The 19,371-nt window shown below is 39.3% G+C and overlaps 1 protein-coding gene across 5 annotated transcripts in view; it reads left to right on the top strand.

Moving 5' to 3' along the window:
• The window catches only part of TRIM55 (tripartite motif containing 55), a 64,783-nt gene that overhangs the window by 28,441 nt on the left and 16,971 nt on the right, over window positions 1–19,371 (top strand). For 2 of the 5 annotated variants that reach the window (XM_060200816.1, XM_060200817.1), the window contains exons 7-11: window positions 4,611–4,844; window positions 5,179–5,201; window positions 5,311–5,435; window positions 6,638–6,867; window positions 8,667–8,954. In XM_060200816.1, the coding sequence (XP_060056799.1) occupies window positions 4,611–4,844; window positions 5,179–5,201; window positions 5,311–5,435; window positions 6,638–6,867; window positions 8,667–8,954 (900 nt within the window). Of the gene's footprint in view, window positions 1–4,610; window positions 4,845–5,178; window positions 5,202–5,310; window positions 5,436–6,637; window positions 6,868–8,666; window positions 8,955–10,564; window positions 10,650–19,371 lie in introns of all 5 variants that reach the window. The other 3 variants (XM_060200818.1, XM_060200819.1, XM_060200820.1) reach the window with 3 other exon arrangements.

Here is a 19,371-nt window from a genome sequence, read left to right as displayed (position 1 = left end):
TCCTGCTTTGAGTTTCCTTTTCTGTTTTTCTTTCTCAACTTCTGTTTATGAGTGGGATCATTCCATACTCATCTTTATCTTTCTGACTTAGCTCATTTATCATCATTCCTTCTAGCTCCATCCAAGATGGGTCAGAGAAGGTGGGTCCATTGTTGTTAATAGCTGCATAGCATTCCATTGTGTAAATATACCACAGGTTTCTCAGCTGCTCATCTGTTGTTGGGTACTTGGTTTGCTTCCAGGTTTTAGCTGTTATGAATTGTGCTGCTATGAATATAGAAGTACACACCTCTTTTTGGTTGGGTGTTATGTAGTCCTTGGGATATATCCCTAGGAGAGGAATTACTGGGTCATATGGAAGGGCCATGTCTAGCCTTGTGAGAGCTCTCTAGACTGCTCTCCCCAAAGGTTGGACCAATTTACATTTCCACCAGCAGTGCAGAAGGGTTCCTTTGTCCCCACAGCCTCTCCAGCATTTGTTGCTGCTGTCCTTTTTGATGTATGCCATTCTCATAGGGGTGAGGTGGTATCTCAATGTTGTCTTTATTTGCATTTCTCTGACAATCAGTGACCTGGAGCAATTTTTCATGAGTTCGTTAGCCTTTTGGATCTCTTCTGTAGTGAATGTTCTGTTCATATCCTCTTCCCATTTTTGCATGGGGTCATTTGCTTTTTTGTTGCTAAGTTTGCTGAGCTCTTTGTATATTTTGGTGATGAGTCTCTTGTCTGATGTATGGCATGTGAAGATCTTCTCCCATTCTGTGAGGGGTCTCTTTGTTTGTGTGGTAGTTTCTTTGGCTGTGTATAAGCTTTTCAATTTGATGTAGTCCCCATTGTTTTGTTTCTGGTTTAGTCTTCCTGCAGTTGGGTTTGTATCATCAAAGATGTCCTTGAGGTTTAGGTGGGAAAGTGTTCCACCAATGTTTTCCTCTAAGTATTGGATAGTTTCTGGTCTAACATCCATGTCCTTGATCCATTTGGAGTTGATTTTTGTTTCTAGTCAGATAAGGTGGTTCAGTTTCATTCTTCTGCAAGTTTCTTCCCAGTTTTCCCAGCACCATTTATTAAAGAGGGCCTCCTTCTTCCATTAAATACTTTGGGCCCCCTTATCAAAGACTAGATGTCCATAGGTGTGGGAGGTTTGACTTTTATGAGAGTATTACATACCACGTTTATTTAGAAAAGTCATGTTGCAGTCAGAGGTTCTGTATCCAATTATGCTCCAAGCCCAACACCTAGTGTATTTATGGTGAAAGTAACTTCAAAAATAGGTGAGTGTGTACATAGGCTCACACACATGCACAGGGCATAGGACAGACCTGTGGTGCAGAAGGTGGTAGGTCTGGCTTCTGTGACTGCTTCTCTGCTGGATGTGGACATTGCCAGGTTGATCCTTATCCCCAGCCTGTTTCTACTTTTCCCTAGTGATAATCTTTCTGTTGAGAAGAGATAACCTTGGTTGCTATCATTCTTTTGCAGGTAACAATAATCCTTTAAAATATGCTAAATAAATAAATAAAATATGCTATCTGCAGACATGTTGATAGTGCAGAAGTCTACATTTTTTTTCCTATTCCATTTTCCAGCTTACCAGAAAGTCACTGTTGAAGGCATTTCAGGTCTATGTCTTCAAAGGCACAGTAGACAGTGGAATTTAGAATGATGACTATCAATAGCAAGGTAGCCTCTGAGAGCATTTCCCCCCATATACTTGTTGCTCAGTTACCTTAGTGGGTGAGTTAACAAATGGCAGTTTTCACTGATTTTCATAGCACTTGGTGGGAGATCTTTAGCCAAGAGTGAAGAGTACCCACATTAGTCTTTCATGTGTTGCCATTACCCCAGAGGGTATGAAAAAATATAAGAATTTCAATTTCATGGTGTATTTCTCATTTATATTTGAAATTAGGTTAGCATGCATGTTATAAATTAATTTGTAAAAATCTGTTAAGTACTAATTTAAAAATTTTCAAGATAATCATGCATTTTTGTTTCCGAAACCGATTTGTCTAACTCTTGCCAAATTTTTATAGAGTTATATTAAAGGCACATAAAAAGTTAAAATAGAAGTACATTTTTGTTAGCAATTATAAAATATAATAATCCATCATGCTCCTGAAGTCTAGGAAATTATGGTGTGCCTTAAAATATCATAATGTCTGGGATGTATTAAACAGTTAGTTTTGTTCAAGGATGAACTACCAAATAATTATGAAGCAAGTTGAAATTTCTTACCTTAAAAAGCCTATCTCTATAGCATGATTGGCTCAGTCCTTCTCATTGAGTGAGCTGTGAGCTATGTAAGATGAACTTTGTTGGGTTTCCAGAGTCTCACAAAATACTTGTCACACAAAACATGCTTAAATGCTGTTTGTTACATGAATAGATGGGTGACGTGAATAATGGCAATAACTGGTATTTGTCGTTAAAATTATCTGAACCACTGAATCATCTTCCTGTCACTATAGTCTGGTTAGAAAATGTGATGAGAATTGCTTGGATTTTAAAGGAGATAGTGACATGGACATTAAAAAAATTTTTTTTGCACATTTGTGGATTATTTTCACAATCAAAAATTTCATTTAGAATATCATTTTCCTTACCCCAAGAGTAATAAAGAAGAATAGCAGAGAAATTTATCCAACAAGAATATGCTGAATATTTATTTCTAAGACACTATGTCCTAGACAGACCCAGAATCTATCCCCAAGGAGACTGACCATACTAAACTATAAACAAATTTAAGAAACCTGCATAAAGTAAACAATGCTTAATGCATAAGAGAACATCAGTTACCAAAAATAAAAGAAATATATAATGGAGGGGGGTTCCTATGAAAGCCAGAGATAATTTGGCTGGATTTCCAAGAAGCCCCCACCTGACGTGAGAACTAAGTTGTGTCATACTGGTTGAAAACCTGCTGTCATCTCTTCTGAGACCAAAATTGTTAGATCTAAGGAGACTGGCATATCACACACGAAGCTTGCTAGAGCTTTAAAAAAAACTAAAAGGCCATGGCCAGCTCAACTAGAAAACTGATTAGGGAGTCGCACAGCAGGTTAAGCACACATGGCACAAAGCGCAAGGACCAGCGTAAGGATCCCGGTTCAAGCACCTGGCTCCCCACCTGCAGGGGAGTCGCTTCACAGGTGGTGAAGCAGGTCTGTAGGTGTCTATCTTTCTCTCCCCCCTCTGTCTTCCCCTCCTCTCTCCATTTCTCTCTGTCCTACCCAACAATGATTACATCAACAACAACAACAATAATAATAACCACAACAATGGCAACAAAAATGAATGAATAAGTATTTTTAAAAAATAAAGATGATTAAGAATTTAATATGGGGTGAGAGTAAATAGCATAAGGCTTATGCTAAGAGCCTCTCATGCCTGAGGCTTAAAAGTCCCAGGTTCAATCCCCCACACTACCATAAACCAGAACTGAGCAGTACTCTGGTAAAAAATAAATTAATTAAAAATATTAAGAGAATAAATAGTAAATAAAACTTTTAAAGAATTTAATATGAATCTCAGAGTAAAAGAAACTAAATGGTGCTGGAGATTTTTTGTACAAGCCTGACTTCCCATTCTGTCGTTATGAATCAAAGGTCAGATTTGATAGTTTTTTCTTTTTTTGACAACATTATAGAGGGAACTTAGTGGATGCAGGTATATGTCATAAATAGTAACTACTGTAGGATTCAGAAGACTAAACTGCAACACATGGCCATGGAGATTAAGGAAAGCTTTATGGAAGTAGTATTTCAATAGTGTCTTTCAGGTAGCTTAGAGTTGCAGCTGAATTGGGGAAGAACATTCTAAACAGAGGTGAAAACAAGAGATAAGAAAATGAATATTTCAATTCTGCTGGGCACACGGTCTGTGAAAGAAAAAAAGAAGTTCAATAGTAGGAAGGAAATTTGGAACTAGGTTACAATTGGCTTTCAACAATGTTATTCTGAAGGAAATGAGGAGATATAACAGAGAAAACAAAACAAAACAACAACAACCAAACAAAGCCCCATTGAACTCCAGGTAAGTGAATCTGGGTTCAGTCATTGTGTTGACTTGGAGGACACCGCCTGCCCTCCTACTTCAGGGACACCTGCCCCAGGTGAAGAGATTACTGTGAAGCTTCAGAATATTCAGGGGAGGGTGAAACGAAGACATTGGTAGTATAGATGGAGTATGCACTGAAGGACGCAAAGCAATAAGCACCACAGACTTTCACTACACACACACATACATACACATATCTACACAGACACTCTAAAGAAAAAATAGACCTCTTACCTATATAAGCAATATATAACAACTCAAAATTTGTCCTAATATCTACAAAATTCTTTATGTTAAAGGCCAGAAGATTGAAAACAATTCATTTCTTTAGGCAATTGGATTGATTTTTGGACAAATGTTCAGTTCAACAACAAAAAATATTTTCATGGCATCACCTTAGCGGACGTCTGTATGTATGGTCAGGAACAGCTAAGAGGAAAGGAAATAATATCCTACATAAGTAATTTTTCTTATTTCCCCAAAATGCCCAGGTGATTTTTCCAGATAGACACTCCTTCAAACACCTTTCTAACATTAGCTAACCCAACTAACAGGAATGTTGCAGAAAACAGAAACAGGAGCTGTGTGAGAAGTTTGATTACCTGTATGGCATCCTGGAGGAGAGAAAGAATGAAATGACCCAAGTGATTACTAGGACCCAAGAGGAGAAACTGGAGCATGTCCGTACTCTGATCAAGAAATATTCTGATCATTTGGAAAATGTATCAAAGTTGGTTGAGTCAGGAATCCAGTTCATGGATGAGCCAGAAATGGCAGTGTTTCTGCAGGTGAGTCTTCTTTTGGTATCAGAGGAAACTAATCAAGAGAGTGGGTACTAGAGAAGCAGCTGTCATCACATTTCTGTTATTTTTCTATACCAGCTAAAATACAAACCCATTATGAGTCTGTATTTCCATCTGTTTAAACAGTTCCACAAGCATATACTTAAGGCACCATGGAATTGCTTAAATATAAGAGGATTCCTATGTAAAACAGGAGTTGTTTACAGCATTTAAAAACTGAGCTATAAGATTTTTTTCAGATTCAGCAAAGAACTAAAGTTTCAACACCATCTTTGATGAAAAGAACTTAAGTAGGCCTGTCTTTTATTTGCTTTCACAGAATGCCAAAACCCTGTTACAAAAGTAAGTCATTTTCATTTTGTAAAAAAAAAAAAAAGCATACTTTCTATTTTTATCCAAAGCTATCAAACTTTAAACAGTGACAGAAAGTGGCAACTTATCTTTGTTGCAGAATTTCTGAAGCATCGAAGGCATTTCAGATGGACAAAATAGAACATGGTTATGAGATCATGAACCACTTCACAGTCAACCTCAATAGAGAAGAAAAAATAATACGTGAAATTGATTTTTACAGAGGTTTGTTATTCTTGTGACCATTTGACCAAAACTTCAGGTGTTTGAAAGCTGTAGAAGTGTTCAGTGGGAGGAAAGGGGAATTCAGAATCACCTTCAGAATGGATGTCGACAATTTTACAGGGATCATAATCCAATGTGAAGCGCAACTTCATTAGAGAATTCTGAGCTTGTTGACAGTGTTTATTTAGCTCTTCACATTACTGTTTCTGTTATAATGCCATCACTGGGTACTTGACTATGGGTAGTCAAATACTTAATAAAGGATGGCAGTGATGATATCTCATCTTGAACTCTACACAAGATGTTAGCTGTAATGATGCAAAGTGCGCGATGAGGTGTGAAGTTAAAGCTGAGATAAAAGTAAAACATAGAAGACATTTGGACAGATACTATAGCAGACTCATGTGACTAAACTTTTGAGAGCAAGAATAGTAGCAAGTTAGAGACCAAGTCACAAAGTGTAGATAAAACTAGGTCTGTGTAACCAGATAAAGTCCAGTCCTGGAAATGTATTCTGATGGTCCACTTAAAAGAGAAAAATAGCCTTGGGGTGGACCAAAACTTGATGATCTTGATTCACCCTAGCCTATCTAATTCTAGGTGTCAAGACTTTTCATGCAAACCACTAATAATGCCATGATGCTTTAGCAGTGTTCATAGACGTACCCTTAGGAGCAAATCTTCAGGATATTTTTAAGTACTTAAGTTTTTTTTGGTCTTTAATTGCTTGAGGGAATATTAAGATCAGTGGGCTAGGAAGAGACTCATGGTATTAATTATGTCATAAGTAGCAGCTATTGAATAAAGGAGATAAAAAATTCAAACCAGACTAAGGGTTCTATGTGTGTTTTGAGATAGGGAAGAGAGTTGCATTTCCATTTACTTTTTACACAGATAGATGTGTGACAATCCCAGTCCTTCAGGAGCTTCCCAGTATGATAACTTGATAAAAATGTGAATAGTATGTGGAGTAATCAGGAGAATGGTGCATGGTGGTGGCACTTTGAATTGGAAATAGGACTCAGGAAGAAAATCATTTAGCTAGAAGTGTGCAGTCCCAATAGGGGTGTACCGAAGGCCATGCTTGCTGCAAATTTCCTTGGCTTTGACATTAACCTAAGCTATTAAGTATTGACCATTAATTGTTTTGACAACAGCAGTAGCACCTATACTAAATAAAAATAAATGCATTCTTTTGCTAGAAGATGAAGATGAGGAAGAAGAAGGAGAAACTGAAGAAGGAGAAGAAGGAGTGGAAATAGAAGAGGTAGAAAATGTTCGGACAGAGTCATCAGGAGAAGATGAAAGTCCAGAAGCCTTGGAGTCCTCTCAGCTGGCCTCAGAGGTCCAGGCTACCTCCGAGGAACTTCTAGTTTCCTCTCCAGAGTCGCTTCTCGTTGTGCCACCTGTAGCAGATGTCCCAGTGACTCAGGTAATTGTTCATAACGTCTTTCCTAGAAGAGCCACAGATGTACCTTTTTGCTTAACTGCCTGAACAGCTTATTTTGCATCAAGGAAAAGAGAATCACTGGACTGTCGGAAAAGTCATGATGCATGTTTGCACAGAAAAACAGAAAAAATACAATATGTCATGACTTTTCCAACAACCCAGTATATGCCAGACGTGTTATATGTGAAGGACAAAGGTTTTCACGGTAGTTGCCAAGTCAGGGAGAAACATTTTCCAAATGATTCAACAAGCACATTGTTGCTATAAACTGGTTGACATGACTTGGTTTGTCATGACCCTCAAATCTGAGACAGTCTTTTTCTGGAAAAGGGTGTGTGTGTATGAGAGAGTGATGTTACTTTCTGATATCATGAGGATTTGGTTTGCTCAGATAGAAGATAAAGGGTGAGAAATAAAAATAGTTACACTTTAAGATCTTTGAAATTTTAAAACATTTTATTTACTTACTGGATAGAGACAGAGAGAAATCGAGAGGAAAGGGAGATATGAAGAGGGGGGGTGGGGAGACTTGCAGCTCTGCTTCATGTATTGTGAAGATTTCTGTCTGTAGATGGGGACCAGGGACTTGAACCTAGGTCCTTGTCCTGAAATGTATGTATTTAACCTGGTATGCCACCACCTGGTCTCCAAAACTTTGAATTTTCTGTAGAAACTAGTTTATATTCCGCTTATGTACCTTTTTTGTTCAGTGGATAAATGAAACTCAGTTTTCTTTGTACCAGGTTATTTGATGAGTTTATATATTGACAAAGTTGTTTAAAAAACTGTCTAGGAAAGTAGCTTCTTCCAGATGCTGTACCTGACTGACTGGCCTTATGTCTCTAAGATGTCACTCTCCAGTTTTCAAGCTTTTGTGCCTACATAATGACACGTACAGTAGACAGGACCTAAACTGCTGTGTGTGTATCATGCAAGCTCATCAAAAGATGCTCAGGTTTTGCACCAGCTTCCAGAGTGGACTGAAATGATCTATAGAAGCAAAAATCTCAGAGGGGCAACGCAGATGGAATTAAAGTCTATGCTCTGTTTCCATAGGAAACCAGGCTAAAATGCTATTTATAGTTCCTAGAATCTTGAGAGTCTGGACATACCAATCGTACTGAAACTGAAAGAGATGTTACTAAATGAGAGATGGATTTTTAAAAATTATTTTTAAAGAATTTATTGGATAGAGACAGAGAGAAATCAAGTAGGGCAGGGGAAGATAGTGAGGGAGAAAGACACTCCTTCACTGCTTCTGAAGCTTTCCCTCCATACGTGGGGGCTGGGAGCTTGAACCTAGCTCTTTGTGCTTAGTAACTTATGTGCTTTACTCAGTGTACCACCAACTGGCCCCTCAGAGTTGGATTTGATCAATGAGATCAGAGATCAGTGTTGGATTTTAGATAGTAGGTTCGGGGGCTCATTTATATTGGTCAAAAATTAATTCGAGTTGATAGTTTAACTTTTTTCCTATACCTTGATATTTCATTTTAGGCTTTGACTCTCTGCTTTCCCTGGCTACTACCTAGAGAAAGACAAGCCCAGGAAAGATGATGGGGAGCATGCAGATGCCTAGACAGAAGAGGCTTGTCGCCAGCACTCTTTCCTGTAGCGTTTGCAGAGGGTGGGATGCACTAAAACAAGCCCTGGGTCAGACACAGCACATAGAGAACCAGTCTTTAAACTCAAAGAAAACTAAAACCGACCACTTTCTTTTTCTTTTTCTTCTTCTTCTTCTTTTTTTTTTTTTTACTTTTGAATTTATCTGTCCTATTAAGGGGGAGGTTGTGCCCACTGACTCTCAGCAGACTACAGAGTCTGAAACTCCAGCCTCTGCAACAACGGACACTGAGGATCCCTTGTTTTACCCTAGTTGGTATAAAGGCCAAACCCGGAAACCCACCACCAACCCACCTTTCACCCCAGGGAGTGAAGGTCTGGGGCACATAGGGCCTCCAGGTTCTGAGGATGCGCATGTGCAGAAGGCAGAAGTGGCAGAAGCCGCAGCCAATAAGAGGGCAACAGTGAGTGGTAAGGAAACTAGTTCATCTGCAGCTACTTCTCAGGTTAGTGTTGATGCTCTTGTGTCTGAATGCTTCAGTGCTGCCTAGGGTCCCGCTAGAATGATAGAAAGGCTCTCAAAAGAGCAGAGAGGGACGGTGTGGCCTTGGGAAAAATACAGAATCAACACCCCCTGCACTTCCCAAGTCAGCTTGGTTAAGCTATCTATAAAAGAAAAAAAGAAAAGCCTACACACAAAATCTGATTTTTCTCAGCCATATGGTAGCCACACACCTGGCTTCCCAGCACAGTGGGCACAAGGGCACCGGGCCCTTAGGCATGAGGTTGAAAACTGCTGTGTTTGCAGTGACTGACTGGTGTCTCTTTTTTGCAATGGCCGCCTGCCCGTCCTCTGCCTTTTCTGTATCCTCGTTGGGCTTCCAAAGACTAACCACTTGCTTTTGTATTATTCCCAGCAACCCAAAGAGCACGTTTGAAATAAGTTTTGAGTCTTCTCTGGAAAATAACTTCTGATTTATGGATTCTGGGAGTGTGCTGGCTATGGCTAGATAAAGACAGTCTTGGCTTTAACTGGAGCTTCCTAAGAATGTGTTCCTGGGAAGGGGGTTTAAAAAAAAAAAGCTAGATTTTCCTCCACTGGGTTTTTCTTTTTCTTCTTTTTTTTTTAAAGGATACTTGATTTATATTTTTTCTTTGTGTTATAAGAGTGTAAAGTTAATGTTTTCTTCTTAACACTGGGTTAGAGGTTTGCATGACTTGAAGATGCTACGGCAGAAATCTTTGAATAGTTTCTTCATGAGGAAGAATGTTCATGGCTATTCCATACCTATGAACATTCTTAAATGGTGTGTGGATGTGAGTGCTTTCCAGACAAGGCCCTGTTAAAGAAATACTGTAATTCTGTGCTCTTGGATCATCAGGTCTTGTGAACAGCAAACTTTTATTTTCCCCCAAGAGACAGAAAATTAATGAAAAAAAAAATTTCTTGACTGTATCTACCCAAGTGAACCACAATGAGGTAGTAAAAGGAAATGATTTTGAAAAATTTTAAGTGTCATGTTTCATGTCATCATTTAGTTTTGCAGACAAAAATAAATTTTTGGTGTGAGGAAACCTTTTGAGGTGGATTTCAGATTTTAATAATGGAATAGATTGATTATTTCTGACAGTTTATGGGAATTCTTATTGTTTATGGAACGTTTAGTGAGGAAGAGCTAGTTTTTATTTTTTATTTAGTATTCCTTAAATATATAGTTTTCAAAAATTTCAAATACTTATTTATTTTTAATTCAATGATTTCATACTTATATAATTACTTATTACTTTTATTGTCTTTATTTATTTATTGGATAGAAATAACCAGAAACTGAGAGGAAAGGAGGAGATAGTGAAAGAGACACATGCAAACCTGTGAAGCTTTCCCCCTGTAGGTGGGGACCAGGGGCTTGAATCCCGGTCCTTGCACGTTATAGTATGTGCACTCAACCATATGTGCCATCACCCAGCCTCAGTACCTAGTTTTTTCAAAGACCAGAGCAATGTCCTATGAAAAGCATGTTATAAGGCTTCATACCACAATGAAAAGTCCATCTAAATGATGTTGAAAAATTATTTGTGATAATGTCAGTGAAGTTTTCTTCTTGTTTTCTCACAGGACTTAGCAATCTGCCTAGCACTTTTGGCATTTCTTATACTCTACATCTGGCGTCAGATTCAGTGCTTGATTTTTACTATAATGGGTAGGAAATGTTTTTCTTTTCCATTGAACAATGTCTCATTTCTTCCACAACACTCCTCATCTGTAGGCACAGAGATGAATTGCTCCCAAGCCATCAGGCTTAGTCATGTAAAATGAGTCAAGTTTCTAGACAAAATTCCCAGCCTTCAGCTCCCTACAATGCCATTGCCTTAGGACACTTGCCTGAGTAGACTTGTGTCATTATCTAATCCTGCATGGAGGGGACATCCTGACTCAGAACAGCGACTCAGTGGGCAATTATTCAGTAATCCAGGAGGAGGGGGTTGACTAACAAGGTCAAAAGGGGAGAGCAACTCAAAATGCTACCTGTAATTCTGTGAGGATTCACTGCAGTTGATGTAGAGGAAGGAGCAGCAAAGGACTCCTACCTAAAACATGTAGACTTTCCATAGGTTAAGTAAGAACATTTTGTCTTTTATTTATTACCAGAAATTCTCAGGCACTGACCAAATGATCTCTGTTATGCATATTGTTGTAGGCAACTCTTGCATCAGTGGGCTGGTGACTTTTTTGTTCTCTTGGAACCCTCAAACTCTATAGTTTCTCTCATGGGAGTGGAGGACCCTAAGTGTAAAACATCAGGAAGATTGTAGCTAAGCTAACTCTAATTGAATAGAATCCGATATCAGCGCTCATCTACTAGCCTTCGAGAATTAGAACCAAAAAAAAAAAAGTTACAAAACAGACTGCTCTTGAATATTACTTTTAAGTTACATATCTTATTGTCAAACCTTTTTTTTTAAAGGACTGTTATTAGAAGTGACATATTATTCCAGTGGTGTCATTGTTAATGTTATCAATTAAATTGCATTACTTAAAGATTCAAACTCCATGGACTTTGAGTAAATGACCCCACTGGACCAGAGACCCAGTTATCTGTGCCTATAACTCGGAAGCAATTCAGGGTGATTGGTGCTGAAAAACTCCAGCTATTTATGGCTCACTGACTTTTCTCCGGAGTGACCATTGGCTTTTCTGGAAGTTTCCAGCATAAAACTCCTTTCTGCCTCATTAACTGTCTGCTCAGCAGTGGTGCAAACTCCATATGCACCCGTCATGCCTGCAAGTTTATCTAATAGTTAGCCAGGAGCCTGTATATTCTAGAACATCTAATGCCCTTATAGCACAGGTGCAAAACTCTTCCCATCATGACATGTGAAGGACAGCAGAAGGAAGTATTGGCTGTGAAACAAATGGGGAGAGAAAAAAAAAGTCCATATTTTACTGGAATGTCTTAATATTGGATCTGAAGAATTGTCTGAAGAGTTCAGTTTATATCCTGAGAATTCTGGCTTGGGATTTTGTCACCATATATATTGGTAATGCTTCTCTGAGGCTGCAGTGGGGAGAGTCATGCTTCTTGTCTGCCATCTACTGATCCCACATCATGAATGGGGACGCATAGCCCTGTCTTTCTGGTGAGATGAGGGTGAGGCATGCAGGGTTGGGTTGTAGTAAGTTGCTGTGACATTCAGTATTGCAGGGTCTTGCTGATTTAGTTCTCAGTGTTTGAGACTGGACCCTTCACATAAAGAGGGAAACCGTGTAGCATTCTTTGATCCCTGGAAGGCATGTAAGGCATGTGTATGTGTGTGTGTTGGGGGATGGGGTTGTGTGTGGGGGGGGGCGGATCAAAAAGGGGGGCACAGGACAAGTGTATAGCACTTCAGTATGAAGCCTGTCCTTTATTTTGATGCCTATGATTTGTGATGCTATATGTTTTTTTACTTTATTATGTGTTTCCTCTTTTTAACTGGTAACATAAGAGATTAATTTCTTTTTAAAAATTAAAAAAAAATCTTTATTTATTTATTGGATAGAGACAGCCAGAAATCGAGGAGGAAGGGGGTGATAGAGAGGGAGAGACAGAGAGACATCTGCAGCCCTGCTTCACCACTCGCAAAGCTTTCCCCCTGCAGGTGGGGACCGGGGCTCGAACCCAGGTTCTTGCACATTGCAACATGAGCGCTCAACCAGGTGCACCACCGCCCGGCCCTGCAGATTGATTTCTTAAAAAGTTTTTTTCCTTTATTGAGGAGATTTTACTGTCAACAGTAAAATACAGTAGTTTGTACACTTCTCAGTTTTCCACATACCACTCTAACCCCCCACCTAACTCCTCCTCCAGCAGCATATTCCAGGGTCAGGACCTAAACACTCCCCACCCCACCCCAGAGTCCTTTACTTTGGAGCAGTACTCCAAATCCTGTCCAAGTGCAGGCAGATTAGCTGTTAAAAACCAGTCATAGCAAAATCCATAAAGCATGTCCCACCACCACTTGCGAACAGGTATTCTGCTTTTTATTGAAAACATTTTTTTATTACTTATCAGATTGAGATAGAAATTGAGAACAGGAGGAAGAGATAGAAAGAGAGGCACCTGCAGCCCTGCTTCACCATGTGTGACGCTTTCTTCCTGCGGGTGGTCACCACAGGCTTGCACCGTGGTCCTTGCACATTGCCATTTGCTTGTTCGGCTGGATGCCCTGCCACCCAGGCCTGGCTTCTGCTCTTTGTTAGCTCAGAGAAGGTTTTTTTTTGTTTTGTTTTGTTTTGTTTTTTGCCTCTCCACTTCATTGTCAAGAGATTTTGGTTTTGAGGTCAGACCTACATTAAATTCACTGTGAAACCATCACCCTCTATCAAGCCCTTCATCAAAGAAAGCTCTGGTTCCCATTTATTCTGCGGGATTGTACTTTGAACCCTGACATGTTCCATTTGTCCCAGAAAATTTTGCTAAAAGGTTACAAACTACACTAGCCAAATCTTTCTGCATGAACTGGTCTTTACCTGCAAAATCACACTTCTAAATTTCCACCTTTCTAGGCTAGTCCTGCTTTATGCCCAGTTAATACCAAGAGATGTTGGAAGAAATAACTTCATGTATGAAGTTTTAAATTTATTTTGACAAAATTACATCAAGCTCTAGTCAGTCTCAGAAAACTGGGCAAATGGTAAGGTGGGAAAAAAGAGCCTGTGAGACAGGTCAAATGCCCTTGGAAAGCCATCTCTGTGAGTCTCATCTCCCAAACAGGGTCCATGTGGCCACTTCTCATTCTCTTGCTTTTGTCTGATGCTCTTCCTGTTTCTACATGAGTTGGGTACAAATTACACCTGAGTATTAACACAGAAACCACTCTATCCTTATGGGTAATTTATTGAGAATATATTTGGCAGCCAGGTTTTTCTTTCTCTCTCTTTTTTTTAAAATAAATCTTAAATTTTATTTGATAGAACAGAAACTGAGAGGGAGGGGGAGGTATAGAGGGAGACAGAGAGAGAGAGAGAGAGAGAGAGAGAGCTATGCAGCACTGCTTCACCACTCGTAAGCTTTCCTGCTGCAGGTGGCAACCTGGGGCTTGAACCTGGTCCTCGTGCACTTAGACAGGTGCGCCAACACCTGGCCTCCAGATGTTTTTACAAGTGGGCATAGCAGTAATGAAATACTCTCCATGTGTCTCTTCCTGTCTTTCCTAAGGAGGCTTAGTGGCTTTGAAGAATTTTTCCAAGCCATCTGTTGGTTGCCGTTTAGAGAACAAGGTTTTCCAGAGAAATGTTTCTTGGTTTGATAGATTAGCTGGGCAGCTGTTCTGGCTGACACTTGAGCTGGGCCATAACAGCCATCCTAAGGTCAGAGGGTCTCCTTTATACTTCCTGCTCAATAGAGAAAATTACTTTAGAGCTACGGACATTGACACTAAAATCTCTGCATTTTTTTCCTGACTTTATAAAAACCACAACTCATTTATTTTGTCACAGAATGAAGTTACAGTTGTAAGAGACCCTAAATGAGTTGCCGTCTCACAGCTATTTATCCTTTTGAGAATAGCCCCCTCTTTTTATTCTTGGTGAGCTTGTTTTAAGAATAAGTTATTCAAGAAACAGGCTGGGGCTATGGATCGACCTTCCAATGCCCATGTCTATCAAAGAAGCAACTACAGAAGCCAAAACTCCCACCTTGTGCACCCTAAAACAATTTGGTCCATACTCTCAGAGCGGGAGAAGTGGTAAGGGAAGATGACCAGAGGGCTTTGAACTCCAACTCCATCAGAACCTGAAGAAAGAAGAGAGAATGACACTCAGAAGTAGTAATAGGTGTGAATGTGGCTTGAAATGGAAAGAGAGGGCAGGACCATAGAAAATAAAAGGAAAGGACAAATATGTACAAATATAGACAGATAGTTGTAGAAATAATAGTCAGCCCATATCTGCAACCTTGGGAGAACGGCTGTAGCTTCCAACAGAGGGAGTGGGGACACAGAACCCTGGTAAGTGGGGACTGTGGAATTATACCCCTGTTATCTTTTAATTTTGTAAATCAATATTAAGTTATTAATAAACTAAAAAATATTAAGCTATTCACTTTTCATATTCCATTCTCTAGTCTGAAAATAGACAAACAGGCTGGATAGAAATTCTTTTTTTTTAAATTTATTTATTTTACCTTCTGTTGCCCTTGTTTTTTTTTATTGTTGTTGTAGTCATTATTGTTGTTATTAATGTCATCGTTGTTAGATAGGACAGAAAGAAATGGAAAGAGGAAGGGAAGACAGAGAAGGGGGAGAGACTTGCTTCACTGCCTGTGAAGTGATTCCCTGCAGGTGGGGAGCCGAGGGCTCGAACTGGGATCCTTATGCTGGTCCTTGTGCTTTGTGCCACGTGCGCTTAACCCGCTGTGATACGGCCCAACTCCCAGAAATTCTTCTAATGCACAGGGAACTGGCAAAGGCAATTATATTATGACACAGGACTTAGTTCTAGTCAAGTTACTTCTGCATCTGACTCTGAGACTTTGACCCTCAGTTTCCTCACTGGAATAATGAAGCAACTGTTCAGTGAAAAGACTTATACAGTGTTAGAGAGTGAAAATCTAGTACTAGAATTGTTATAAATCGCACCAGGAAGTTTTCTTTGGGAGGGGCATGGACTTAGGCCTGACACAAGTCATTCCGAGTGACAATAATAGCAACAGGATCTTGGTGAAATAGATACCTCAATTGCACTTTCCAAATATGTTTCTCACCCTGCAGTTCTTACATAAATCCTCATTTCCCAATCTGCTTTCCAAATCTGCTCCTGGAACCCATTCAGCTAAATGTTTAGCTGCTCTTACCCCCTTTAGAGAGGAGAAACTCCTTAGGATCCACATTGAGTCATTTCTGAGGGTCTCCCAACAGTGGTACCCAGACCTCCCAGATGCCTCAGGCCAGTTGAGCAAAGGCTTGAATGTGAACACACAGGAGCAGTTACAGATGGGTTGAGGAATAAAGAGAGATCACAGATAAACATTTTTGAGATTTTACTTGTTTGAAGTAAACATCAAAATCAACTGCAATAAGGTTTGAACAAAGATGTAGATTGTCTAGCACAGTTATGATGAGGATTCAGAATGTTTGTATCCTCCGAAAGTCGCCTTATACGCCTTTACAGTTCCTCACATCCTGTGTCCCACTGGGTTGCTGTCTGTCGTAGTTTTGCCAGTTCTAGGCCGTATAAATTAAGATCTATAATGCATGAATTTTGTAACTTAGTGCAGCATTTATTTTTTAATCAGAGCACTGCTCAGCTCCAGTTTATGGTGATGCTGGGATTAAACCCAGAACCTTTGGTGAAAACCTATCTTTCTACTTTGGGCCATCTCCCCAGCCTATTTTTAAACATATTTTATTTATTTATTTGTATTATCTTTATTTATTTATTGGTGAGATATCCAGAAATAGAGAGGAAGGGCAGGATAGGGAGAGAGACAGAAAAACACATGCAAGACCTGCTTCACCACTCGCAGAGTTTTCCTCCTGTAGGTGGGGACTCTTCGGGCAGCATTTTTGAGAGTCGCTCATTCTGTTGCATGTATCAGTAGCCCGTTTCTATTTATTCCCAGGCACTAGTTCATTGCACTCTAATATGTCACTGTCTGACTCTACCAATTCATGGACGGTCGTGTTGTCATCAGTTTTGCCTGTTGTAAGTAGAACTACTGTGAACATTCACATACAGGTATAGATATCAATGTTTATTTTTTTGTTTCTCTGTGGCTAGGAGTGACACTGCTAGGTTGTGTGCTAAGTTCATAGTTAATTTGTAAGAAACTATCTAACTTTTAAACAGTGGCTATTTAATATTGTGTTTCTATAAGCAATGCAGTGTTGTAGGTACATACATACTCCACATTCTAGCTAGCACTTGGTATGATGTCAGTCTTTTATATTTTATTCATTCTAATAGATTTGTGTGAATCTACTACTAGTTTTAATATGCATTAGTGTTTACTATATCTTTATTTATAAAAAAACTATTAGTGACTTTATATTTATTTACAAAATTACAAGATAATAGGGGTACAACTGCACCATTCCCACCACCAGAGTTTGGTATCCCCAACCCCTCCATTGTAAGCTATAGCAGTTCTCCCAAGGCTGAAGATATGGGTTGACTGTTATTTCTACAACTATCTGTCTATATTTGTATATATTCACCCATTTTTCCCTAAGGTCCCATCTTCTCATCTTTTCCAAGTTACACATGCACCCATTACTACGTCCAAATGTCCTTCCCTTATTTCTCCACTCTGAGTCCTGATGGAATTGAAGTTCAGAGCCTTCTGGTCATCTTCCCCCTGTCATTTTCTCCCCACTGGGAGCATGCAGCAAAATTCTTTAGGGGGTGCAGAAGGTGGGAGTTCTGGTTTCTGTAATTGCTTCTCTGCTGGACATGGACATTGGCAAGTTGATCCATACTCCTAGCCTTTTCCTATCTTTCCCTAGTTGGGTAGGGCTCTGGAGAGGTGAGGTTCTAGGCCACATTGGTGATGTTGTCTGCCCAGGGAAGTCAGGATGGTATGATGATAGTGCCTGCAAGTTGGTGACTGAAAGGTGGTGTATCTTAACTTTTTTTTCATCTTTACATTTTTAATATTTATTTATGTATTCCCTTTTGTTGCCATTGTTGTTTCTTATTGTTGTAGTTATTATTGATGTCATTGTTTGTTGGATAGGACAGAGAGAAATGGAGAGAGGAGGGCAAGACAGAGATGGGGAGAGAAAGACAGACACCTGCAGACCTGCTTCATCACTTGTGAAGCGACTCCCCTGCAGGTGGGGAGCCGGGGGCTTGAACCGGGATCCTTACGCCAGTCCCTGCGCTTTGCACCACATGTGCTTAACCCCATCTTTACATTTTTTAAATGGAGTCTAGGCCTCACTTTCACTGCTCTTAGATTGCTTTTTCATTTGGATAAAGAAGAGGAGAGTGAGAGAGAGAGACACACACACACACAGAGAGGGGGGGGAACACCATGTACTAGGGTTTGTTCTGGTGCTATGGTGCGTCCTGTGTGGTGCCAGGGTTCATTTACACTTGGGCCGCCTGCATGGTAAAGCACACAACCTATGTGGGGCGCTATCTCTTCATCTAAGACTTATGCATTTATGAAGTATCTGTTCATAAATTTTACCCAGTTTTTTTTTTTCTGTGACTGATTCCAAGACTTCCTACTGACAAAGCAATGCATTCTATCACCGAACTATATTCCTATCTTCCTTTAGTTCAGTTTTTCTTATCTTCTTAGGGCTTATAAAAATCCTTTATGTCTTTTGGATAAACTCCCTTAACTGACATGTTTTGAAAATATTTTCTCCTAGTCTCTGGCTTGCCTTTTCATTTTCTTAACAGCACATTTTATAGCATACATATTTTTAGTTTTGATGTGTTCAGTTTGTCTTTTTTTCCTGTAAGATTTTGTAATTAAAATGTCCTGTTTAAAATATCTGTGCTTAACTCAAAACTACAAAAAAATTCACCCATGTCTTTTTCTAGACCTTCTTACATTTTCATTTTTTGATATATTTTTAAAGATATATTTAAAAATTTTTGTGGCATGCCAGAACTCCATCCCAGTGTAATGCCACTGCTCCCAGAAGATTTTGTTCCTTTTAGAGACAGAGAGAAAATATAGATGAACATATAAAAAGAAATATAGCTATATGTTTATATATTACATATACTTCTAATATATTTCTAATTCATAATATCATATTCACTATATACATATAAGTAAATACAACCACCGAAGTTCCTGGACCATTACACCAGAGATCCCTTTATTTATACCCTTCCCCATCATTCCCTCCAATAACCACCATAGTTTTAAAACTCTTATGAATCAATTAATCATTATTATTATTTTTTATTTTTAATGTTCTATTATCTTATTTATTGGATAGATACAGTCAGAAATTGAGAGGCCAGGAGGAAATAGAGAGGGAGAGAGACAGAGAAACACTTGCAGACCTGCTTCATCACTCATGAAGCTTTCCCCCTGCAGGTGGGGATAGGGGCTCAAACCCGGGTCCTTGCACATCATAACATGTATGCTCAACCAGGTGCACAACCACCCGGCCCTTTTATTTATTTTTTAATTACTTTTTTTATTAAAAGTCATTATATTTTAATTTTATGTATTGGATAGAGACAGACAGAAATCAAGAGGGAAGGGAATGATAGAGGGGGCAAGAGACAGAGACACCTGCAATATTGCTTCACCACTCACAAAGCTTCCCCTCTGCAGTTGGGAACAAGGACGTCAAAACCTGGGTCCTTGCACATTGTAATATATACACTCAACCAGGTGTGCCACCACCCAGCTCCAATCATTATTATTTTTATAATTTTGTTTTAGTTACTTATATTCCTTGTATATGTGA

The sequence above is a fragment of the Erinaceus europaeus genome, chromosome 1 (assembly GCF_950295315.1).
Source record: "Erinaceus europaeus chromosome 1, mEriEur2.1, whole genome shotgun sequence".
Classification (NCBI taxonomy): domain Eukaryota; kingdom Metazoa; phylum Chordata; class Mammalia; order Eulipotyphla; family Erinaceidae; genus Erinaceus; species Erinaceus europaeus.
Note: the sequence above shows the minus strand (reverse complement) of the source record. Positions and strands in the feature narration are given on the sequence as shown.